Genomic DNA, 19,312 nt, shown 5'->3' with positions numbered 1-19,312 from the left:
ATTATCTGCTTTCTCACTCCACTCTCACCTCATCCTCCCTCCCTCCCTCCCTCCTTCCCTCCCTCCCTCCCTCCCTCCCTGCCTGCCTGCCTCCCTCCCTCCCTCCCTCCCTGCCTCCCTCCCTCCCTCCCTCGCCTCGCCTCGCCCTCCCTCCCCTCCCCTCCTTCCCTCGCCTCCCTCCCTCCCTCCCTCCCTCCCTCCCTCCCTCCCTCCCTTTAAACTCTGAGCAGGCGATCACCGAATAGAAGAGTTTTCCAGGCTCCCTCCTCTCACTGAGGAAGAACTCAAGGTCCCAGCTCCGCTCCCCTACCCACCCGATGAAGACTTCCCCGCAGGAGTGCAGGAAGCTGTTCCCGGAGAAGCTCGTGCGGCTCTGCGACCCCAACGGCACCGTGATAGCCGAGGAAGAGCCGTTTCCAGGTGGCATTCTCGACGATACTCCCTTGGAGTGAGTGTGCAAGGAGGAAGGAGAGGAGGAGGAGGAGGAGGAGGAGGAGGAGGAGGAGGAGGAGGAGGAGGAGGAGGAGAGGGGTTTGGGGGTGCGGCGGAATAAGTTCGAGGGGTAGAGAGGTTGAAGAGAATGCCAAGGACTGACGCAGTGAGGAAGGCACTTTCCATACAACCATCCGTTCATGTTCAATCGGAACCCCTCTGAAGGTATATGGTTCCGTGTTCCCAACGGACGAGGATGGGTCCGTCCAAAGGTTCGCATCCGCTTGCAAAACTTTCGCTGTCTGATGTGAGAAGCCGGTGAACGAGAGCCAGGAGGAGGAGGAGGTGGAGCTAGGTAATGATGACGGCGCATTCAAATGGAGGGGAGTGACTTACTACACTTTGCAATCAGATCCTGATTGGAAGGAGTACTTCGCCAAGGTTGTACTCTGCACTGCCGGCTGCATCAAGGGCTAGCGATGACGATGATTTTGACAGCATCAATACCGTACGCATCACAAGCGAAAGGCGGAGAAGAACGTAGGGAGCAGATACAGCAACGGAGAGGAAGATCAAGACGAGGAGGACGAGAACTGGAATTGGTCACAGCTGGAGCCAGGGAATGGAAATGGCGAAGAGCCGACGAATCGGATCTCCGTCGAAGATTCTCTGCGGTTGGCCAAGAAGTTGGGGTATTGACCTGAAACTCAAGCACGGACGACTTGCTCTCAGGTCCTACACCCGTCGTATGGTTGACTAGAATGCGCTCTGACCTGCATGCTAGGACCCTTTGCTGGCGATGCAAGACTAGCAGGTCAGTATGGAAGAAGGAGCGTTGGTGGGAGGAGCATGGGGAGGAGCATGAAGGAGGAGGAGGAATAGACTGGAATTCAATGTAGTACGTGAAGCTTCATCCCTAGCTGGCAACATCGATGGCACGTGAAAGCGGCGCAGGCATGCCAGAGGCTGCGGCAGCGTCACGAGCAGCAAGCGAGAGCGTTGCAGGACCTGTGAAGCGGGATACATCGATAGCGATCGAGAAGAAAGGAGGCAACACCCACGACAAACACAACATCTGCATACGAGCATATGAGAATGATGATGACGACGACGACAACGATGGAGATGATGGGGATGATGATGGAGATGATGATGATGACGATGATGATGATGACGACGACGATGATGATGATGAGGACGATGATGAGGACGATGATGATGATGGTGGTGGTGCTGCTGCTGCTGCTGCTGTTGTTGATGATGACGACGACGACGACGATGATGATGATGATGATAGAAGGGTAACGGGGTACAAGGACAACCTGCAAGCCATTCCCCATTGATCCACAATGTGTACCTGAGCAATGATGAGATGGACACAACATGCGTCTGAAAGCTGACATGGAGTAAGGAACAACGAGCGAGGTGAGATAGATCGACAACTTCGCCGTCTTCCTCCAGTTGTACACGAACAGCGAGCAAAGCACCGCAATGACGACCTGAAGAGACTTGAGCCCACCAGAAGCTCTTCGAGCCATCGGTACCAAGTGCACTTTCATGTCCAGAACCCCGGCAAGGATCAAGGAGACAGTATAGAAAGTCATCACAGCCTGTGCAGCATCCAGACTTCCTAGGGCCTGTTCGCCATCAGCATCGCCAGCACAGACTGTAGTGCGAGCACAGGCTGTAGTGCGAGCACAGACTGCAGTGGGGACAGACCTTCATGACTGTCGCGTGGTAGATGAGCGAGAAAAATGCCGTTTGAGCACAAAAAATCAGCGCGACATGGAAGCAGGTCGGAAGGGAAGAGGTTGAGCTCCACCATAGAGAGCTGCAGTGCGATCAGTCGCGAAAGGGTTCCATGGCAGTCTTATCACCAGGGCAGCAAGTAGGCTGGAGAAGTCAAGAAGCAGTAGAACTCTGCAATGTGAGGATGCACAAGAAACTTGGTCTCTGACGTCGTGACGCTGGCCGTTCTTGTGATATCACTCCAGACTGATCCTGGTCCGCTGTACGCGAAAAGCTTCCCATGCTCCTTCTCGTCCTCAGCATGGTTTGCAACATCACTATTTGTTCGGGTCGAGCCTTCATCCCGTCGTCTCATCTTCCGAAGTTCTTCGTTTACTCCCTGTCTCCACCTTCCTGCTCTCCTCTCCTCTCCTCTCCTCTCCTCTCCTCTCCTCTCCTCTCCTCTCCTCTCCTCTCCTCTCCTCTCCTCTCCTCTCCTCTCCTCTCCTCTCCTCTCCTCTCCTCGTTCCTCTCGCTCTTCTCTCTCCTTCACGTATAGTCCTACACTTGTTTCTCACCCACTGTGCATTTTCATCCCCGTCCACCCCCACCCCATATATTTCCTTAACTACCCCCTTGTCAAGGTTTTGAGCCAGTCCGCCTCAGCGAGCCTGGGTGAGGGCGACAACTGCCTGTCAACAATGTTGACTCGCCGCAGGAGACTAAGATGCGAAGAAGGAGGGAGGCGGAGAAGATCATGCTGAGAGAGCGGGGAAGAGCAGCGAATGACCTGCTAGAAGAGGCCAACACAACGAGCAAGATGGCAGGTAGTGAAGAGACGACATACAATGACACGGCGCCACCACGTTGAAGCGACTGTACCAGCCGAATATCACAAGATCACCATCACTGAAACCGGCGTAAGGACCAGGGTCTGACATGAGGATGGAACGAACCGTCTTGTTGCCATGTATTCTTCTATTCGCTGGGCTTCATGCCGCCTCTGCAATTCGGTTCTGCATGGCAAACTGTTCGCTGCCATTGACAAACGAGTTCTGCTATGTCACCGAGGACGTCTGCGCATTCCCGGTGAGCAAGTCGTCAAAGACTGACCTCCATTCACGCCCATGTTGACTGCCTGCTGCTGGACAGACTGGAGACATCGATGCGAAGATGGCCGTCAGGGCGATGAAGCTTCAAGACAACGCGGGCAACTGCATTGACTACTTCGGGAAGTTCATGTGCGCAATGTACTTCCCTCCTTGCCAGTTCCGCGTGATCGTCCCTGTCTGCTACAACAACTGCTTGCAAGCGTACAGGAACTGCGGGGCCAGCCGATCAACCGCAAAGGACCGATGCGCCTCCTTGTCAGCCGTGGGGATGGTACACCATCAGCTTCTTCCTATCACCTTTCTCCTGTCATCTCTTCCTATCACCTCCCATCTCCCCGGACATGTCAGTAGCTGACGTGCAGGTGCACAGGTTGCCGCCAAAGGAGACTCTTCGTGCCGGAAGATCCTCATAGCAGCTGCGCTCTTCCCAGGTCTTGACTTGTACGATCGTCGGTGAACATGATGCTCATCGCTGCTGTCAGATGACATCATCATTCTCTCAACCTTCTCCTTCATGGCCTTCGTCATTGTCGCACTCATCCTCTTTGCCATCTGGAAGTACAGAAACAGAGAATGAAGTAAAACTGATTCAGACCGGTGCTCCCAGTCCTGCCCTCATACTGCGTGGTTGTGCCGGCGGGGCAGGGGGTGCAGCCGCCATAGGGACCGATTTCCCCCATGCCCCTATTTCCGCTATCAATCTCCTCCCTCTTTCTCCCTCCTCCTCCCTCCTCCTCCCTCCTCCTCCCTCCTCCCTCCTCCCTCCTCCTCCCTCCTCCTCCCTCCTCCCTGCTTTTCTTCCAAAAAAATTGATCCGCAAGATGCGGCACTGCTGCCACGACTTCGATACCGTTCCCAATGAACTCGCTCACCCAAGGCGACGATCTGGTTGACCGGTTGCAGAAGCCCTGACCCTGAGTAGCCAGTGGTTGGCTGGACATCCACGACCCAGTTGGCTTGAAGGTGCTGAACCAGACGAATCCCCCAGGGCAGCTTGAACAGGCATTGCTCGAGTCCTTGTACCTCCCCTGTGTACAGAAGCATCCCGATACACCGCCAGCATGTCCCGACGTCACGGATCATGTACTACCGTACTGTAAGAATTGCGCCGTAGGTGCCACTTTACTAATTATAGGCTGCTTCAATGTGCAGCCTTCTCGCTCCCCGGCGTCCGGACCGGTCGTAGTCCGACTCACCCGGACTCAGGAGCCTGCGCGGCCCTTTCGGACTCAGTCACGAGGGTCTCATCGCCGAGACGGTCACTGAAGTTCCGAAGTTCGGCCGCCCCCCGGCCCGGCGCGGTGGTCGGCCGCCGGGCCCGCTAGCAGCTTAATACCACTTGACTTATTTGACCGTTTTGGGTATCACACTTTTTCTTCGTGACTTTTTTGACGTATTACACTTTTCCTTCGTGACTCAACTATGAACAACTGCCTTCTTATCTCTATCACTTTCCCTTATCATTCTCGTCAGGCTTTCACATGATTTCAGCAAGGGGGCGGAAAGGCATGGCGCAGCCTTGCCGCGGGAGCTTGCTCCCCCCTTGGTGACCAATGGCCGTTCTTCCCTTCTGCCGTTCTGCCGTCTGCACAGTGGTCCCGGAGCACCCAACCGATGACCTGAACCGAATAAAAAGAAAACAATCATCATTGATGAAACTTGCCGTTCTGCACAGTGCTCTTTGAGCACACCGTGGCAGGTGTGGAGGGTGGAGGGTTTGATTTTGCTCCTCTTAAATATTTTTTGATTTTCCCCAATTCAACTTTCAACCCTCCACACCCTCCAAACCCTCCACACCCTCCACACAACCCCTTTCTCTATTACCATTTCACTCTTCAAATATATGTGGAAGGTTTGTGGAGGGTTCCTTTTATTGTGGAGGGTTTATGCTAGGATGCATGCCTACTATTAATCTTTCTTCTCCATCCATTCAATCGCTGTGTGCCACATGTCACCTTATACATCATCCACTGAGTGAATGCTCTACATTTGTCCAACACCCCTATATATATAACTATACCCTTTAAGGTATTAAGGCATCCTGGCCTAGTCGTCATATCCTTTTTCCTAGCCCATACAGTCCCCGGTTCGATTCCCACGATTCCCACCGACTCAAAAAAAAAACAATGACCTCTGACCTGCCTAGGCGGGCCCGTACGCACTAATAAAAACAATTCCAAAAGGGCAGCACTTAACCAATAGGGTCGCGAGTAGTATAAATAAGGCCCGGTAGAGGCCCCCCAAAAGTAGAGGGGGGGTTCCGGGGGTAGCTTCCAGGTCTGCTATGCGTTACCTCTTTTTTTTACGTTACTAACCTCCAACGTAAACTACTTTTCAAAAAGGGGGGTCTACTTTACCCCCCCCTCTACCTATTCTATAAATGAATATACTATATATTTTATTATTTTTTCTTATCAAAATAGTAATAATAATAATATCTTTAATAAAAAAAGAGAGAGTAAAAGATAAGCTGGTAGAGGGGGGGGGAAAGTAGAGGGGGGGTTTGTAAAAGTATTGCACAAATTTTTAAAAGTAATTATAAAACCTTAGAGCTGAAAGACTTATGCCAAAGGGGGGGTCTACTTTACCCCCCCCTCTACCAGCCTATCGTTTCTATTATTCTTTTGGTTAAGCTTTTGCTTGCGTAGCAAGATAAAAGGTTATTATTCTTTTTCTCTCCAAAAATCAAAATGAATAAAGATATCTATATGAAACAATACAGAAAATATAAACGTGATTATATTAATAAATGGTCTATCTATTACTAGAACAACCTATAACCTCTTTTGTTATAAGGCCTGAACTTAAAGACATCAAAAATGATAAAAGGTCAAAAAAGTGATATAAGGAAAAAATAAGTTTAATAAGTTAAAAATAAAATATATCCTAATATTAAAAATGGCAAGAGAGAGAAAACAAACCCAGGCTTATAAACCAGAGAATTTTAACAAGGCTCAACCCAAACCAAAAACAACCCCAAAAACAACCCCAAAAACAACCCCAAAATCCACTAAAAACCCACCCCCACCACCAGATAATACAAATAATGAGCCAATGCCAGCAATTGAGGTCCAAGAGCCGCGCCTACCTGTTCCACAAGATAATAATATTAAAGTTTCATCATCATATTCTAAAAAATACAGGTCACCTAAGGACTATAAAAAGTTAAAGACTTTCAATGATGAAATCACACAAGAATATACTAATGCTTTAAAAACAGTCAAATTTAATCGTTATGATGATAAGAAATATGAATTTACCATATGGCAAAAGGCTGAAAGGCTTGAGATGTCTATCAATTCAGAGATTAATGATAAAAACACAATAACGAGCAAAGTATATGCTCTAGATTATACTCCTAAACAATATGATGAATTGAAATATATTGTTAAACCATCTCTAGCTGATGTGAGAAATAATAGATTTGTTGGGGAGAAGAAAGACGATAAGAAGCTTGTTTCCAGTTTAAATGTTATTCTAAAAGAAGCTAAAGATTTACAACTTGACCCTATTGATTTAACAACTGTCCTTAGACATCACCGCCATATCATGTTAATCATGCTTAAATATATTGAGAGCAAAAAGGGTTCTCCCTTTACATATTGGGATTACATACGAGCATTAGCAAGGCTTGCCAAAATATCTCTTGGAGATGATGATGAACTTTATAAGAAGCTTTCTAAGCTATCTGATGATTTTGATAAATCCACATTAAAGAATATTGAGACTGATAATAAGCTCAATGTTGATGAAAAGAGAGTATTTGTTCCCTATTCTATCCTTTTGGATATGGTCGGTGAAATGAAAAAGCAATTTGAGGATGCTTTAGCTAAATATGGCCCTAACAAAGAAGCCACTTATAAATTACATATGAATACATTGATATTAATGAGCTATTTATATACTCCACCTGTTAGGTCCGAGTTATCTAATGTGGTATTTACAAATACATTAGAGGGACTTGATAAAAAAACCAATTATGTTTATGTTAGTGATAACGAAAATGAGGTAGCTATGTACATTTTCAACACTATACACAAGAAGCATCCACCTATTAGATATTATGTAGGCTATCCAAATGGTGATGAACAAAATGACCCTTTAGCTAAGTTGTTAACTAGTTTCATTAGACTAAGCATGAGGATTTACCCTAGGAAGTATTATATTACACAATATAGGGATAGAAACCAGCCAGCAGGTCCGAATCAGGCTAAGTATCTTGCTAACATGTTTCAAAAACAAAACTTGAATGTTAATGGATTTAGAAGCTCTTATGTTAGTTGGTTATATAGCAATAATGTTTCCACTAAGATTCTTGAACAGGTGGCTTTAAAGATGAGGTCCTCTTTAAGGTCTCAACAGTACTCTTATAAGAAGGATAATTCTGAACAGATTAAGATTAAAAAAGAGCCTGTTGATGATTCTGTTCCAATTACTATAAATGATGTTAATGAACCTATGTCACAAGCTATGGGACCCTCCACTTTGCATTACACGGATGTTGTAGAGGCTATGGGGAACTCCACTTCCCTACCACCAAGACCTAGAGAATTAAAATTTTATAAGGATATTGTTGAAGCCAATCGCCAACATCAAAGAAAATATGTTGAAAAGATTGGTAAAGATACTTATGCACAAAAACAAAAAGAATATAGAGCGAATAATAAAGATATATTGGCTTTAAGAAGGGTTTTGAAAAAGTATAACTCAACCACATACAAACCAACCGAAAAATTCATCAACAAATGGAAACTTTATAAACAAGATGGTCAATGGAGGTCAGAATTAGAAAAATGATATAAGACAAATAATTATAAATTCACAATATAAAGATGTTTGATTGGAATTTTTATAAGTTTGTCTTAGAGCTTATCAAAGGTTACTTACAGGAACATCTTGTAACTGCTTACATTAAAAAAGGTTTGAAACTAGCACCTTTATATAACCCTGATTTAGCTTTGTATCTAAAATCATGGTTCAAATATTTTGAGGTAAAAATGATATAAAAATGAATATAATATAATATATTTTACTATTTATATTCCAATCAGCACTTAAATGTTATATTTGTTGAGTGATATTGGAATGATATGATGATATTTAAGCACAGGCAACATGTCCATGCTTTTTTCCATTTCTTTATCACATGGAAGAGTAATAAACTCAATGTTTTTTTTTAATTTACCAAGAACTGGGATAGGACTTGTCTCATCTTTATAACAAAGATAGAGCTCCTTTGAGAAGGTGGTGTCTGTTATGTCAAAATCTATGTTGATATCATCAGATAAGGTGCAAATTGTTTTTTTTTTTATAAGAAATAAATCGTGAACAAGAAATTTTAAAGGCTTATCGTGATGATAGTCGAGCTCACATTTCTGCTCATAGTAATGAAACTCATATAGAGTTAGTTTAGATAGTTTCTCCATATCTAATAGATATGTCTATTTATAGAAATCTTATATCATTTTTTATTCTTAACAAAAAATGATATAAAAGATTTTTGATTAATATTATCTGACTAAAGTATAAATAATATATATCATGAGTAATTCAACAACTGATGTTAAGAAAATGTCACCACAACTTGCTTATTATTACAGAAAGAAGGAACAGGACCCAGAATTTTATGAGAGAGAGAAGATAAGACTCAATGAGAGCAGCAAAAAGAGATATCAAAATAATGAACAAGCAAGAGAAAGAATTAAAGAACAAGCAAGACAGAGATATTATAGATTGAAACTTGAAAGACAATTATAAATATATATATAATTAGCAAGAAGGGGGCTTTATAGCCCCTTTTTTGCGTTAAAAATGATAAAGAAGAAAAAAATGATAAAGAAGAAAAAAAGTATATAAAGAAAAAAAGAATATAATCTAATAATAAAGAGATGTCCAAGAAAAATGAACCTACCCTTTTGGTTATTCAACACTCACAAGATAAACTTGATGAGTTGGATTACTTCCTTGAGGCTGCCATAACAACTTGTACTGATTTTGATATTGCTGCTGTCATTGCTGCTTATTACAATCTAGACATTATTGAATACAAAAATAAAATTATGCCTGATTATCATTTCACTAATACTCTTATTAGATATTATGATAAAACTTGGTATGTTTTCGTTCAACAACACCATAGATGGATTACTGAATCTAATGAAAGTACTATCCTTAATAATAATATATCTACAACGATTGTTGAACTATTCCAAAATAAAGTAAGAGAATACAAAAATAAGCTTAAAACTGCCTGTGACTCATTAAAAGATAGATTTGACCGCTTAATAAAACAAACTGAGATGATTATCAAATCTCTCAAGCTTGTTGGTAAAAAGAAAAATTTCATACAAGAACTTAAACATCTATTATATCATCATGAATTTCCTAATGTTCTTGATACTGTTAAACATACAATCGGTTTTAGAAATGGAGTATTTGATTTTGAAGAACAAAAGTTAAGAGATGGAAGGCCTGACGATTTCATCAGCATGTCGGTCAAATATGACTATGTTGAGTATAATCCAGACCATAATAAACAAAAACAACTAGATATTTATCTTAAACAGGTATATCCTAATGAAAGTATCAGAAATTACATTCTTGATACTCTTGGAGTTGCTATATGTTGTGGAAAAATTGAACAGTTTAACATATTATGGGGTGATTCTGGCGCTAATGGTAAGAGCACATTAATGCAATTATTGCAGAATACCTTTGGTGACTATGCTAAGACTATGCCCGTCTCTTTCTTCCTACAAAAACGAGCAGCTAGTAACGCTGCACAATCAGAATTAGAGCGACTAAAAGGCGCTAGATTAGTTACATCCTCAGAACCTGATAAAGATGAGGTCTTTAATCTAGGTGTTATGAAAGAATTAACAGGTCATGATATAATAATGGCTAGAGGTCTATATAAAACACCTATTGAATTTGAATTATATGCTCAATTCTTCTTAAGCTGTAATGAGTTTCCTAAGATTCCTTTAGGTTCTAGCAACGATGGTGGAACATGGAGAAGGCTTAAAGTTGTTCCACATGATGCCTATTTCTATATCGGAGAACAACCACCAAGCAATATTAAAGGTAAGGTATTTGTTAAAAAAGACCAAGATATTGATAACAAACTAAAGACATTTCCTAAATACCTAATGTCAAAGATTATACATAACATATTAGCTAAGTATCCTGCTTTAGAAATAAACATTCCTAAAGAGGTTGAATATGCCACTGATGAATATCAAAAGAGTTCTGACGTGTTTAAAGAGTTTCTAGAAGAAAGGACTCAGAGAACAAGAGACTCGGACGCTAAGATATTAATCACTAAGTTATATGTTAACTTCCAAAATTATATGAAAATGACAACTCAGAACATAACCACTGTGACTAGACAAGATTTATTGAAAAAACTCTTACAGAATGATTTCAATGTTTCTAATGATAATAGGTATGTCAAATATATCAAATTTAAAGATGAATTTGAAGAATCTGATAAAGAATCTGACGATGAACCTAATAATAACCATGAAATACAAGTAGAGTATGAAATTGTTGAGGACTTTAAGCGATGGCTTAAGAATAAGTTCTTAGCTAGGGTTGATATTACCAAGGTAGATGATATCAATAATAGAATACCTACTCAGTATATATACAATGAATATAAGAAATATTATAACCGAGATGTTTCAAAGACTGAGAGCGATATGATATATGATATTATTAATGATTACTTTGATACTAACTATCAACTTATGAAAAAGAAAGCAAAGAATAAGGTATATGCTGATAGTCCTATTATGTGTATATGTGGTCTTAAACTCAAAGAGCTATCCTTCTAGAACTTCTTTGAACATACCCACTTACCCCCCCCCTCTACCTAATTTATAAATGAATACTTATATATTATATATTTTATTATTTTTCTTATCAAAATAGTAATAATAATAATATCTTTAATAAAAAAAGAGAGAGTAAAAGATAAGCTGGTAGAGGGGGGGGGAAAGTAGAGGGGGGGTTTGTAAAAGTATTGTACAAATCGATTTTAAAAGTAATTATAAAACCTTAGAGCTGAAAGACTTATGCCAAAGGGGGGGTCTACTTTGCCCCCCCTCTACCTATCCATTATTTTTATCATTGTATATAAAAAATATGTACAAATATGCCAGCCTATCTCCAGCAACAGCTAAAGGAAAGAAATATAAGATATTATTATACGACAAGGACAAGAAGAAACTTAAGACAATACAATTTGGTGCCTCAGGTTATGAGGACTACACAGACCATAAAAATGATGAACGCAAGGAAAGATATCTACAACGACATCGAAGCAGTGAAGATTGGAACAATCCAGCGACCCCAGGAGCAGCCGCTAGATACGTGTTGTGGAGCGCTAAATCAGTCAGTCAGGGCTTTCAGAACTACTTAAATAATTTTAATCTAACTAAATTATAAAATGGATAAGATTAAGGAAGCGGCGCTTACTATGGGCATCAATTCTTTAGTTGTTATTTCAAAAGCAAGATGTCATTATTGCCTAGCATTGAAAGACTTTTTAACAAAATTCAGGAAAGAATATAAATGGTTCAATAAAGAAGATTTCAAAACCGAAGAATTAGAAGAAATCTTACAGGTAACAAAAACAAAGACATATCCTATAGTGTTCATTGATAATGAATTCATAGGAGGATATTCAGATTACATGTCATATATTAGAAAATTAGACAGGGATTGAATTAGGCGATGATGGCGGACTATCTCCATTAAGTATATGTGGCAAATACCTATTATTATATTTATTTTTAACCTGTTCTTTAATTCTAGAAGGGAAATTAAAGGATATTTGCTCTATTAATGAATTATAATTATTGATATAAGCTTGCAGTTTTTCATTAGTCATATGACCTAGATTTATGTTTGTCTCTATTTCAGATTGGAGTTTAACAAATTTAACTGACATCTGATTAAACATATCAGCATGCTCAGCAATCTTCAGTGTATTCTGTATGGCTATAAGAATTGCTACAAAAGCATTCACTATTATATTAACAGGTTTTAACGCAGTTTCATTAAATGCCCCATTAATGACCGCCATACAGCTACTAGGGATAACTAATATAACTAAAAATATCTGTTTAATAAAGCTGTAGTGTGCCCCGGCTCTATTACATAATATAGACATAACATAACAATAATCTCTATATTTAGTTTCTAACTCGTCTATCATTTGAATGCCTTTAAAGTATATCCATAAAATAACTTTGAGACAGCCTGATTTATTTTAGCTTCTTTAATTTTAGATAGCGGGGCTGAGCCCCCACCTCCTTTATTTGAGCCATCAAAATTACACCCTTGCCGCTTCATTTTATATTATTGTTCTAATAAAAATCTAGAAGCAATAACAAATATTCTACTAAGATATGCCTCAAGCCTACTAATACCTTTTAACACAGCGTACTTATCAACATTCTCATGCTTCTTAAATTCAAGGGACAGGGTGTAATCAGATAATCTTTTAAATTCAATTCCATTATCATTAACTAACCTAACCTTAATATTATTTATGACCCTATTAGCTATTCTAAATTCACTACAGTTAGACACATCTATAAGACTGTAATAAGGAACATCAACAAGATTAACCATACCTAATATCTGGGATTGCTTAAAGTCTTTATAAATTATATTATTAGTGCTAGAGTTGTCTAGGATTACGTCGCCTGTAATCTCAATGAACATATTATTGAATCCTGAAAGATTAACATAACTTGGTAATTCAATGCCGCTCTTTGTTATTTCATACTGAATATTATCATCACATCCAATGAGAACACCACAATTAATAGATGTAAAATAAAACCTATCTTGAGGATGTAAATTAACAATACTTAAAGAGTTTCTGGGAGCATTAAAAGAAAACCTAACATCTGATGGACACAATAAATTTAGAATATTTAGCAATGTATTAATGTTGAAATAGCCTTCATCTATTTTTAGTTCATATGACACTACATTTTCAATTAGTTCATCATCAATAGAAGCATGCTCTATAATAAATTGATTATTGATACCATCCATGACAGCAAAGAAGGATTTAATCATAGAAAATCCTTTTAATTGAACAGTTAAGTATTCATCATTCTTACATTGAATAAATCCAGCAGGTAGATTATATGTAGCATTGCTAATAGGCTCATCAACATTTCTATTTTTAGAAGATATCAACACATTCATTATTATTTTATTACAATATAATAAATGTCATTACCATCAGCACTGAATATAGATGTATCAGAGATAAGGGATTTTAGAAAGACACTTATATCATTTCATCCAGAAGAAATCAGCAGATTGTATAAACCAGGAGAGAAGATTCATTTTGACTTTCCAAAAGGTTTATTAGATTTGTCATCGTTTAATATATTCTTTGATGCGCAAACAAGCTTCTATAGATTGGTAGAAGATACCAATAACAATACTTTTTATTCATTGAATTATAATTTTCCTAAACACACACAATCACTGATTCAAAGATTAAGGGTATTTATAAACAAACAAGAGATATCAAATATATATGAATATAATTATTTATATGCTCTTATTTATGATATAAAGAATTATGAATCACACAGAAATGGTGCAGATAACCAGACCCCTGAATTTAAGACACTGTCTGATGATGGATTCAATAATGATGTAGTTCTAAACGTAGGTTATAGTGAAGACAATGTTGCTGGTTTAATTGATGAGGGTTGGCTTGAATATGCTGCGCAACCAACAGAAACATTAAAAGAGTCTTTTTCTATATCACAATGGATAGGATTTTTCCAAGACATCAAATATATTAATACACACAACATAGATTTATCTATTGAAATAGATTTAGCACCTGCTAATATAATGTTTTATCAAGATGTGAGTGCCAACTCTCAACGAAGGGCTGGAACGGATAATCAGATATTAGACCAAGCTGGACCTGACTATAGTATATGGAATGTGAAAGCAAATATTCATAAGCTAGATTTTGAAGGAGCTCCGAATATGATAAACAATAATCTAACCTTTACAGATTACACCTCAAAAACAGGACAAAAGCTAGATATAAACAAGACACAAAAGCTAACAATGAATATTAAATCAGACTGTATAAACAAATTGATAGGGACATTTTTAGACTACGAAAGGGATGGTGTATATGGCTTTCAATCAGCCAGAAGCCAATTTGGAGTAGAATATGAAAGACTCGTTAATGAAGGAACAAGAACAAATTTAGGGAATTCTGTTTATTTTAGCCGTATAGGAAAGGGAGTAGAGACAGCATCATTTTATATAGATGATATCGCAATAAACAATAATCCTATGACAATGTTAGAAATTGAAAAAGAAGTAAAACATGCTTTCAACATAAATAAAACACTATGGAGAAATATATATGAGTTTGAGAATTCATTTTTTGCGGCTGTAATGTCTTTAGAAGACCATGTAAAAAAGAACAATGAGATAGTGAAAACTGGATATAATACACAAGATAGATATGTAAAAATAATGTTTGAGACACAAGCAATAACTGTAAATGCAAATGTTAATTTTGCTGAAGATTTTAGAGGGACCCCAATATTGTTTGTAGAGATGGAAAGAACAATTGAAATTAGTAATAGTAACGTAAAAATTATGTGAGAACAATCTAAAAAAAATGTTTTGTAATAAATAAAGGCAATATGGAAGAGATTGGAGCAGGAGCAGGAGATGGTACCATGATTAAATCGACCTTCTTCCCGTCAAATTTTACAAATAATATCAAAGTATTGACAAATTATTATACTCAACCTGTTAGAATCGTTCCAAGCACTGGCCAGCAGAACTTAGGACCTAATGATGAGCTTATCATTACAATGCCCCCAGCAAGTGTGATTGATTTAAGGACTTTCCAGCTGTTTTTTAATGCTGAGATTACTGGAACAACAGCAGCAACTCAACCATGCGGCTTCCCAAAACATATGGCAAGTATGATTCAAACACTCAGCATTTATATTAATGGAGTGTGTGTACAACATATAGACGATTACAATGTTCTTTACAACATTTTTAAGGATATGTATGGATATGGTGAGCAAGAAGGCAAGCAAGCCATCTCAACCAATGCAGACCCCTCTGTTAGATTAACTGTAAATGACGCAGGAGTCATTACAAAGACAAACCTTGTTGCCAGAGCTCCAGTTGTAAATGTTCCAGATGCTAATGTTGCTCGGAATACTTATTGTATCAAGGACTGGGTCGGATTCCTAGGCTCATGCCGTCCCTCAATCATTGATACAAACCTTTTCGGAGTGTTTGAAGTAAGGATTCGCTTAGCTCCAAATACTGTGCTATGGAAGAATGTAGCAGCAGCGACTCCATCTTATCAGATTTCTAATCTGTATGCATATGTTAATCGTATTGACTGGAAGAGCCCAACATATTACAGTCTTTTTGATGCTCTGTTATCATCTGGCGGGTCATTAAATATGCCCTATAATAATTACAGACGTCATACAGGCAACGCTTTAGTAAACAGCAAAACTAATATATTCAGATTCACAGAATCAACCCAGAGCTTAGCTAAGGTAATCTGGACTTATAGAACCAGCACATTTAACACTGTTGATGCCCTACAACTAGGTAATGATGCGGGAACAAATATTATTGGAACAGTAGTTGGGAATGTTGCCGCTGCTTATGCTCAAGCGGAAGTTCAGGCTATTGTAGATAGATTGAATGCCGCAACAATAACCTCAGGAGATATCAATCTAAATGATGCTAACTTTGAAACCTTCCTAAGGAAGAATATTGGACCACTGTACAATTCCTCCCAATATTTCAGGCGCAATGGCTTAGGTCTAGGGTCTGCTAATGGTCAATATGCAAATGGCAGCTGTCAATTAGAGGTTAACAGTCAGCTGATTCCATCATATCCATTGACTCTTCCTCAAGTTTATGAAGAGACCCTAAAAGCATTTAATCTTCTAAATTCTGATAAGGGAATCCATCCAGCAATGAAAGATTTATCGCACTATGAACGTGACTTTTTTGTTGGAGCTTTTGCTCTATCTCATTTTAATAACAATGATTCTGAGTACCTTATATCAGGATTTAACTCTCAGGCATCGAGTATTCAGCTGGCTTTACATGTAACAAACACATTCCATTGGGTTCTCGACTGGATTTGTTTGTACCAGGCTAGCCTGTTTGTACCGAGGTATAATTGAGTTTTACCGGGTTCAAGGATTTTTGTATCAGGATCCCCTTTTCCCCTCCGTACTAAGTTTGTACTGTCAATGTCAGCAATTCCCGTGGGCTGGCAGAGCTCCCTCGACTATCACCTCTACACCACCCGTATGTTTCAGAAGAGATGAAGTCAGGGTAGGTAGTCTGAATTCAGGAGTGGGCGAGAATCATAAAAGTCTTGGGCATTCTGGTAGTGGAATTGACGCTGAAAAGCAATCTCTTCGATTGCCGTTAGGATTCGAACGCGTGGTCAAACAGCACCCACCTGAGCTAGAGTCTTATACTCGAGGGGGGTGGCCGCGATGTGGGTTTGAATCGCCACGCCTTTGACCCCATTATTTCCACTCCAAACCTCCTTGTCGCGTAGGGTGGGTCACACTCTCGAGCGTTGCGAGTTTTACGGTTCGAATTTGACCAAGGTTCACCCTCTACCCCCCAGTCTCTGAATTTCAAATGGGAAAATGATGGGTAGGGGGTCCCCCCATTTGTCTCCACTCCAGCCCCCCCCTCCCTCGACGAACAAGAGATGGTGAGATTGTCCCATTGACGCGCGTAAGGACGATAATGAACAATGTGAGACTTCGAATCCAACCATGCATTGATATGCAGGAAACGAAGATACGGTTACTTGTCTATTTGTGATGACTTGGTCTCTTCTGTGAAATTCATTGTCTCTTCTGTGAAATTCAAGAAGTAGCAAGAGATTTGAACTCAACATCTCTTCCTCAACATAAAGCCAATGCAACATCTCTATCATTACCACGCTGCCTCAAATTGCACTAAAACCACTTAGATCACTTAGCTTAGGCCGAAGATGATGTCAAAGCTGAGCAAAAAATTCAAATTCTTGCACAATGACGATTCATTCAAAATGTTCAAGTGTAATTTCAGAATGGACAGAAGATGGCATAGCAACAGCCGATCTCAGCATGTATTTTGAAACTGTGATGGTAAGCAAAAACATCATACGAAATAGTGTCTACCTTGTGTTTCTCTCTGTCTCATGGTCTACGGTATCCTTCGTGGCACAAACCCATGTGGCCAGTGAGTTGCATCGGGAACACTGTAGATGTGCTGATTGGACAATGGCAGGTACATGATATGGTTGGCGATATTCAGAGTTTTAAGAAGATAATCGTTTGTATCAGATGCTTGCTTCAGACGTGTCGATATGAGATTCCTTTCTACGCTGATAATCACGGCAGTGAATCGTATCATCGTGTTACTGCGGCATTGCCGATGATGTTGATGAAGCATGTTTCATGACAACCCGTGCAAATGCTTATTCTCTCTGCAAATCCTGTCTCGCAATTGCTCCAACCATGCAATTTCAGGAAAGTGTCTTGCACACTCCGAGATAGTATTGCATGTTTGACATCTAGGCTGTGATACCAGGGATCAAGCGATATATAGAGTAGGCAGAGGCTGTATCAGTCATGCAAACTTGAATCTGCGTAACAACAGTTTCTGAAGATTGTTTATTTGTTTATTTGCCAACAAATAAAAGATTCTTCACCATGATGGTGATTACTGTGGTCCCTTGTATACAACAGCTCTGAAGCAGCACTGTCCTGGTAGTAGCGGCTCACAGAACACAAAGCACGCAAAGGACAGGAGGAACTTCGGGAGGATGTCACAGTAGACCGTATAACACTCTGAGATACACTTTTCAAAAGAAGGAGATGCAAACAAATAGAATGATGTTGCATGCAAATCGAAACAGAGGTGCCAGGATCCTAAATGAATCATGTTGGCAACAAGGTTTGAATTTTCACCAAAGATAATTGAAACTCTACTGATCACAATAGGGATGACAATGAGGATGTGTAAACAATCACATCTGCTAAGCGTTGCTATTTGTTGCCAAGCAGAAACGCACTTGTGAACAACCTGGCATAGATCACCGTGATCTTCATGATAGCGGATTCAACAACCAGGAGTTAAAAGAACCCGTAAGCCCAGGGTGCTATTTGTCCATCGAACTTCAATCGAACTCTGAAGTTGAGATAGGAAGGAACTTTGAATCTTCAAGATCAGGGGTTTATGTAAACTGGAAGGTGGCACATCTTGAAAGTCAATGTTTTCATTGGAGGACATATTATCTCCATTTCTTCTAGTCTCGATGCCTCTCAACGCAGCTGATTGTGGGCTTATGCGTGTTGCAACCCCAGGAAACAATCATCGTTGGCGCGACATGTGTGCCCGACCCATTGCGTCTGATTATAAAATGTAACCAATCTGATTTCACACATCCAAAATATTTGCTAACACTTTGAAATTTGAAGGGAATGTTTGTTTGTTTGTCCGTACTGTTCGTTTGTTTGTTTGTCCGTACTGTTCGTTTGTTTGTTTGTCCGTACTGTTCGTTTGTTTGTTTGTCCGTACTGTTCGTTTGTTTGTTTGTCCGTACTGTTCGTTCGTTCGTTTGTCCGTACTGTTTGTTTGTTCGTTTGTCCGTACTGTTTGTTTGTTCGTTTGTCCGTACTGTTTGTTTGTTCGTTTGTCCGTACTGTTCGTTTGTTCGTTTGTCCGTTCTGTTTGTTTGTTCGTTTGTCCGTACTGTTTGTTTGTTTGTTTGTTTGTACATGACAACATGGCGGTCATGGAGATCTACTGGTACACTCGTTGTGTAAGTAAGTGCGCTGGTCTGACTGTATGGTCTGAGCACTGCAGCTTGCGCATGCACATCAAGAGCATGGACGCTGAGTGGAAGCACAACTATGGGTAAACGGGTCAGTACAGAGATAAGATCAGAGATGCACTATCCTATACCTAAGATTCGA

At 40.0% G+C, this 19,312-nt stretch overlaps 4 protein-coding genes across 4 annotated transcripts; all 4 read left to right on the top strand.

The window, feature by feature from the left end:
* The first annotated feature begins 262 nt into the window (after positions 1 to 262).
* GUITHDRAFT_164030 (hypothetical protein) lies at positions 263 to 1,290 on the top strand. Its single transcript, XM_005829753.1, has 7 exons — positions 263 to 289; positions 336 to 448; positions 608 to 704; positions 748 to 787; positions 845 to 873; positions 931 to 1,164; positions 1,217 to 1,290. Exons 3-6 carry the CDS (start codon positions 633 to 635, stop codon positions 1,129 to 1,131), a joined length of 342 nt encoding a protein of 113 aa, XP_005829810.1. The 5' UTR covers positions 263 to 289; positions 336 to 448; positions 608 to 632; the 3' UTR covers positions 1,132 to 1,164; positions 1,217 to 1,290.
* Positions 1,291 to 3,099: 1,809 nt separating this feature from the next.
* Positions 3,100 to 3,849, top strand: GUITHDRAFT_140969 (hypothetical protein; the record flags this gene model as incomplete). The annotated part of the gene is made up of 4 exons (XM_005829752.1): positions 3,100 to 3,249; positions 3,313 to 3,543; positions 3,643 to 3,703; positions 3,755 to 3,849. 4 exons carry the CDS (start codon positions 3,100 to 3,102, stop codon positions 3,847 to 3,849), a joined length of 537 nt encoding a protein of 178 aa, XP_005829809.1.
* Positions 3,850 to 11,417: 7,568 nt separating this feature from the next.
* Positions 11,418 to 11,720, top strand: GUITHDRAFT_73602 (hypothetical protein; the record flags this gene model as incomplete). The annotated part of the gene is made up of 1 exon (XM_005829751.1): positions 11,418 to 11,720. One exon carries the CDS (start codon positions 11,418 to 11,420, stop codon positions 11,718 to 11,720), a length of 303 nt encoding a protein of 100 aa, XP_005829808.1.
* Positions 11,721 to 17,428: 5,708 nt separating this feature from the next.
* GUITHDRAFT_153448 (hypothetical protein) lies at positions 17,429 to 17,922 on the top strand. Its single transcript, XM_005829750.1, has 2 exons — positions 17,429 to 17,573; positions 17,622 to 17,922. The coding sequence occupies exons 1-2, from the start codon at positions 17,565 to 17,567 to the stop codon at positions 17,793 to 17,795; spliced, it is 183 nt and encodes a 60-aa protein (XP_005829807.1). The 5' UTR covers positions 17,429 to 17,564; the 3' UTR covers positions 17,796 to 17,922.
* Positions 17,923 to 19,312: the final 1,390 nt, after the last annotated feature.

This window comes from Guillardia theta, assembly GCF_000315625.1.
Source record: "Guillardia theta CCMP2712 unplaced genomic scaffold GUITHscaffold_50, whole genome shotgun sequence".
Taxonomy (NCBI): Eukaryota; class Cryptophyceae; order Pyrenomonadales; family Geminigeraceae; genus Guillardia; species Guillardia theta.
Note: the sequence above shows the minus strand (reverse complement) of the source record. Positions and strands in the feature narration are given on the sequence as shown.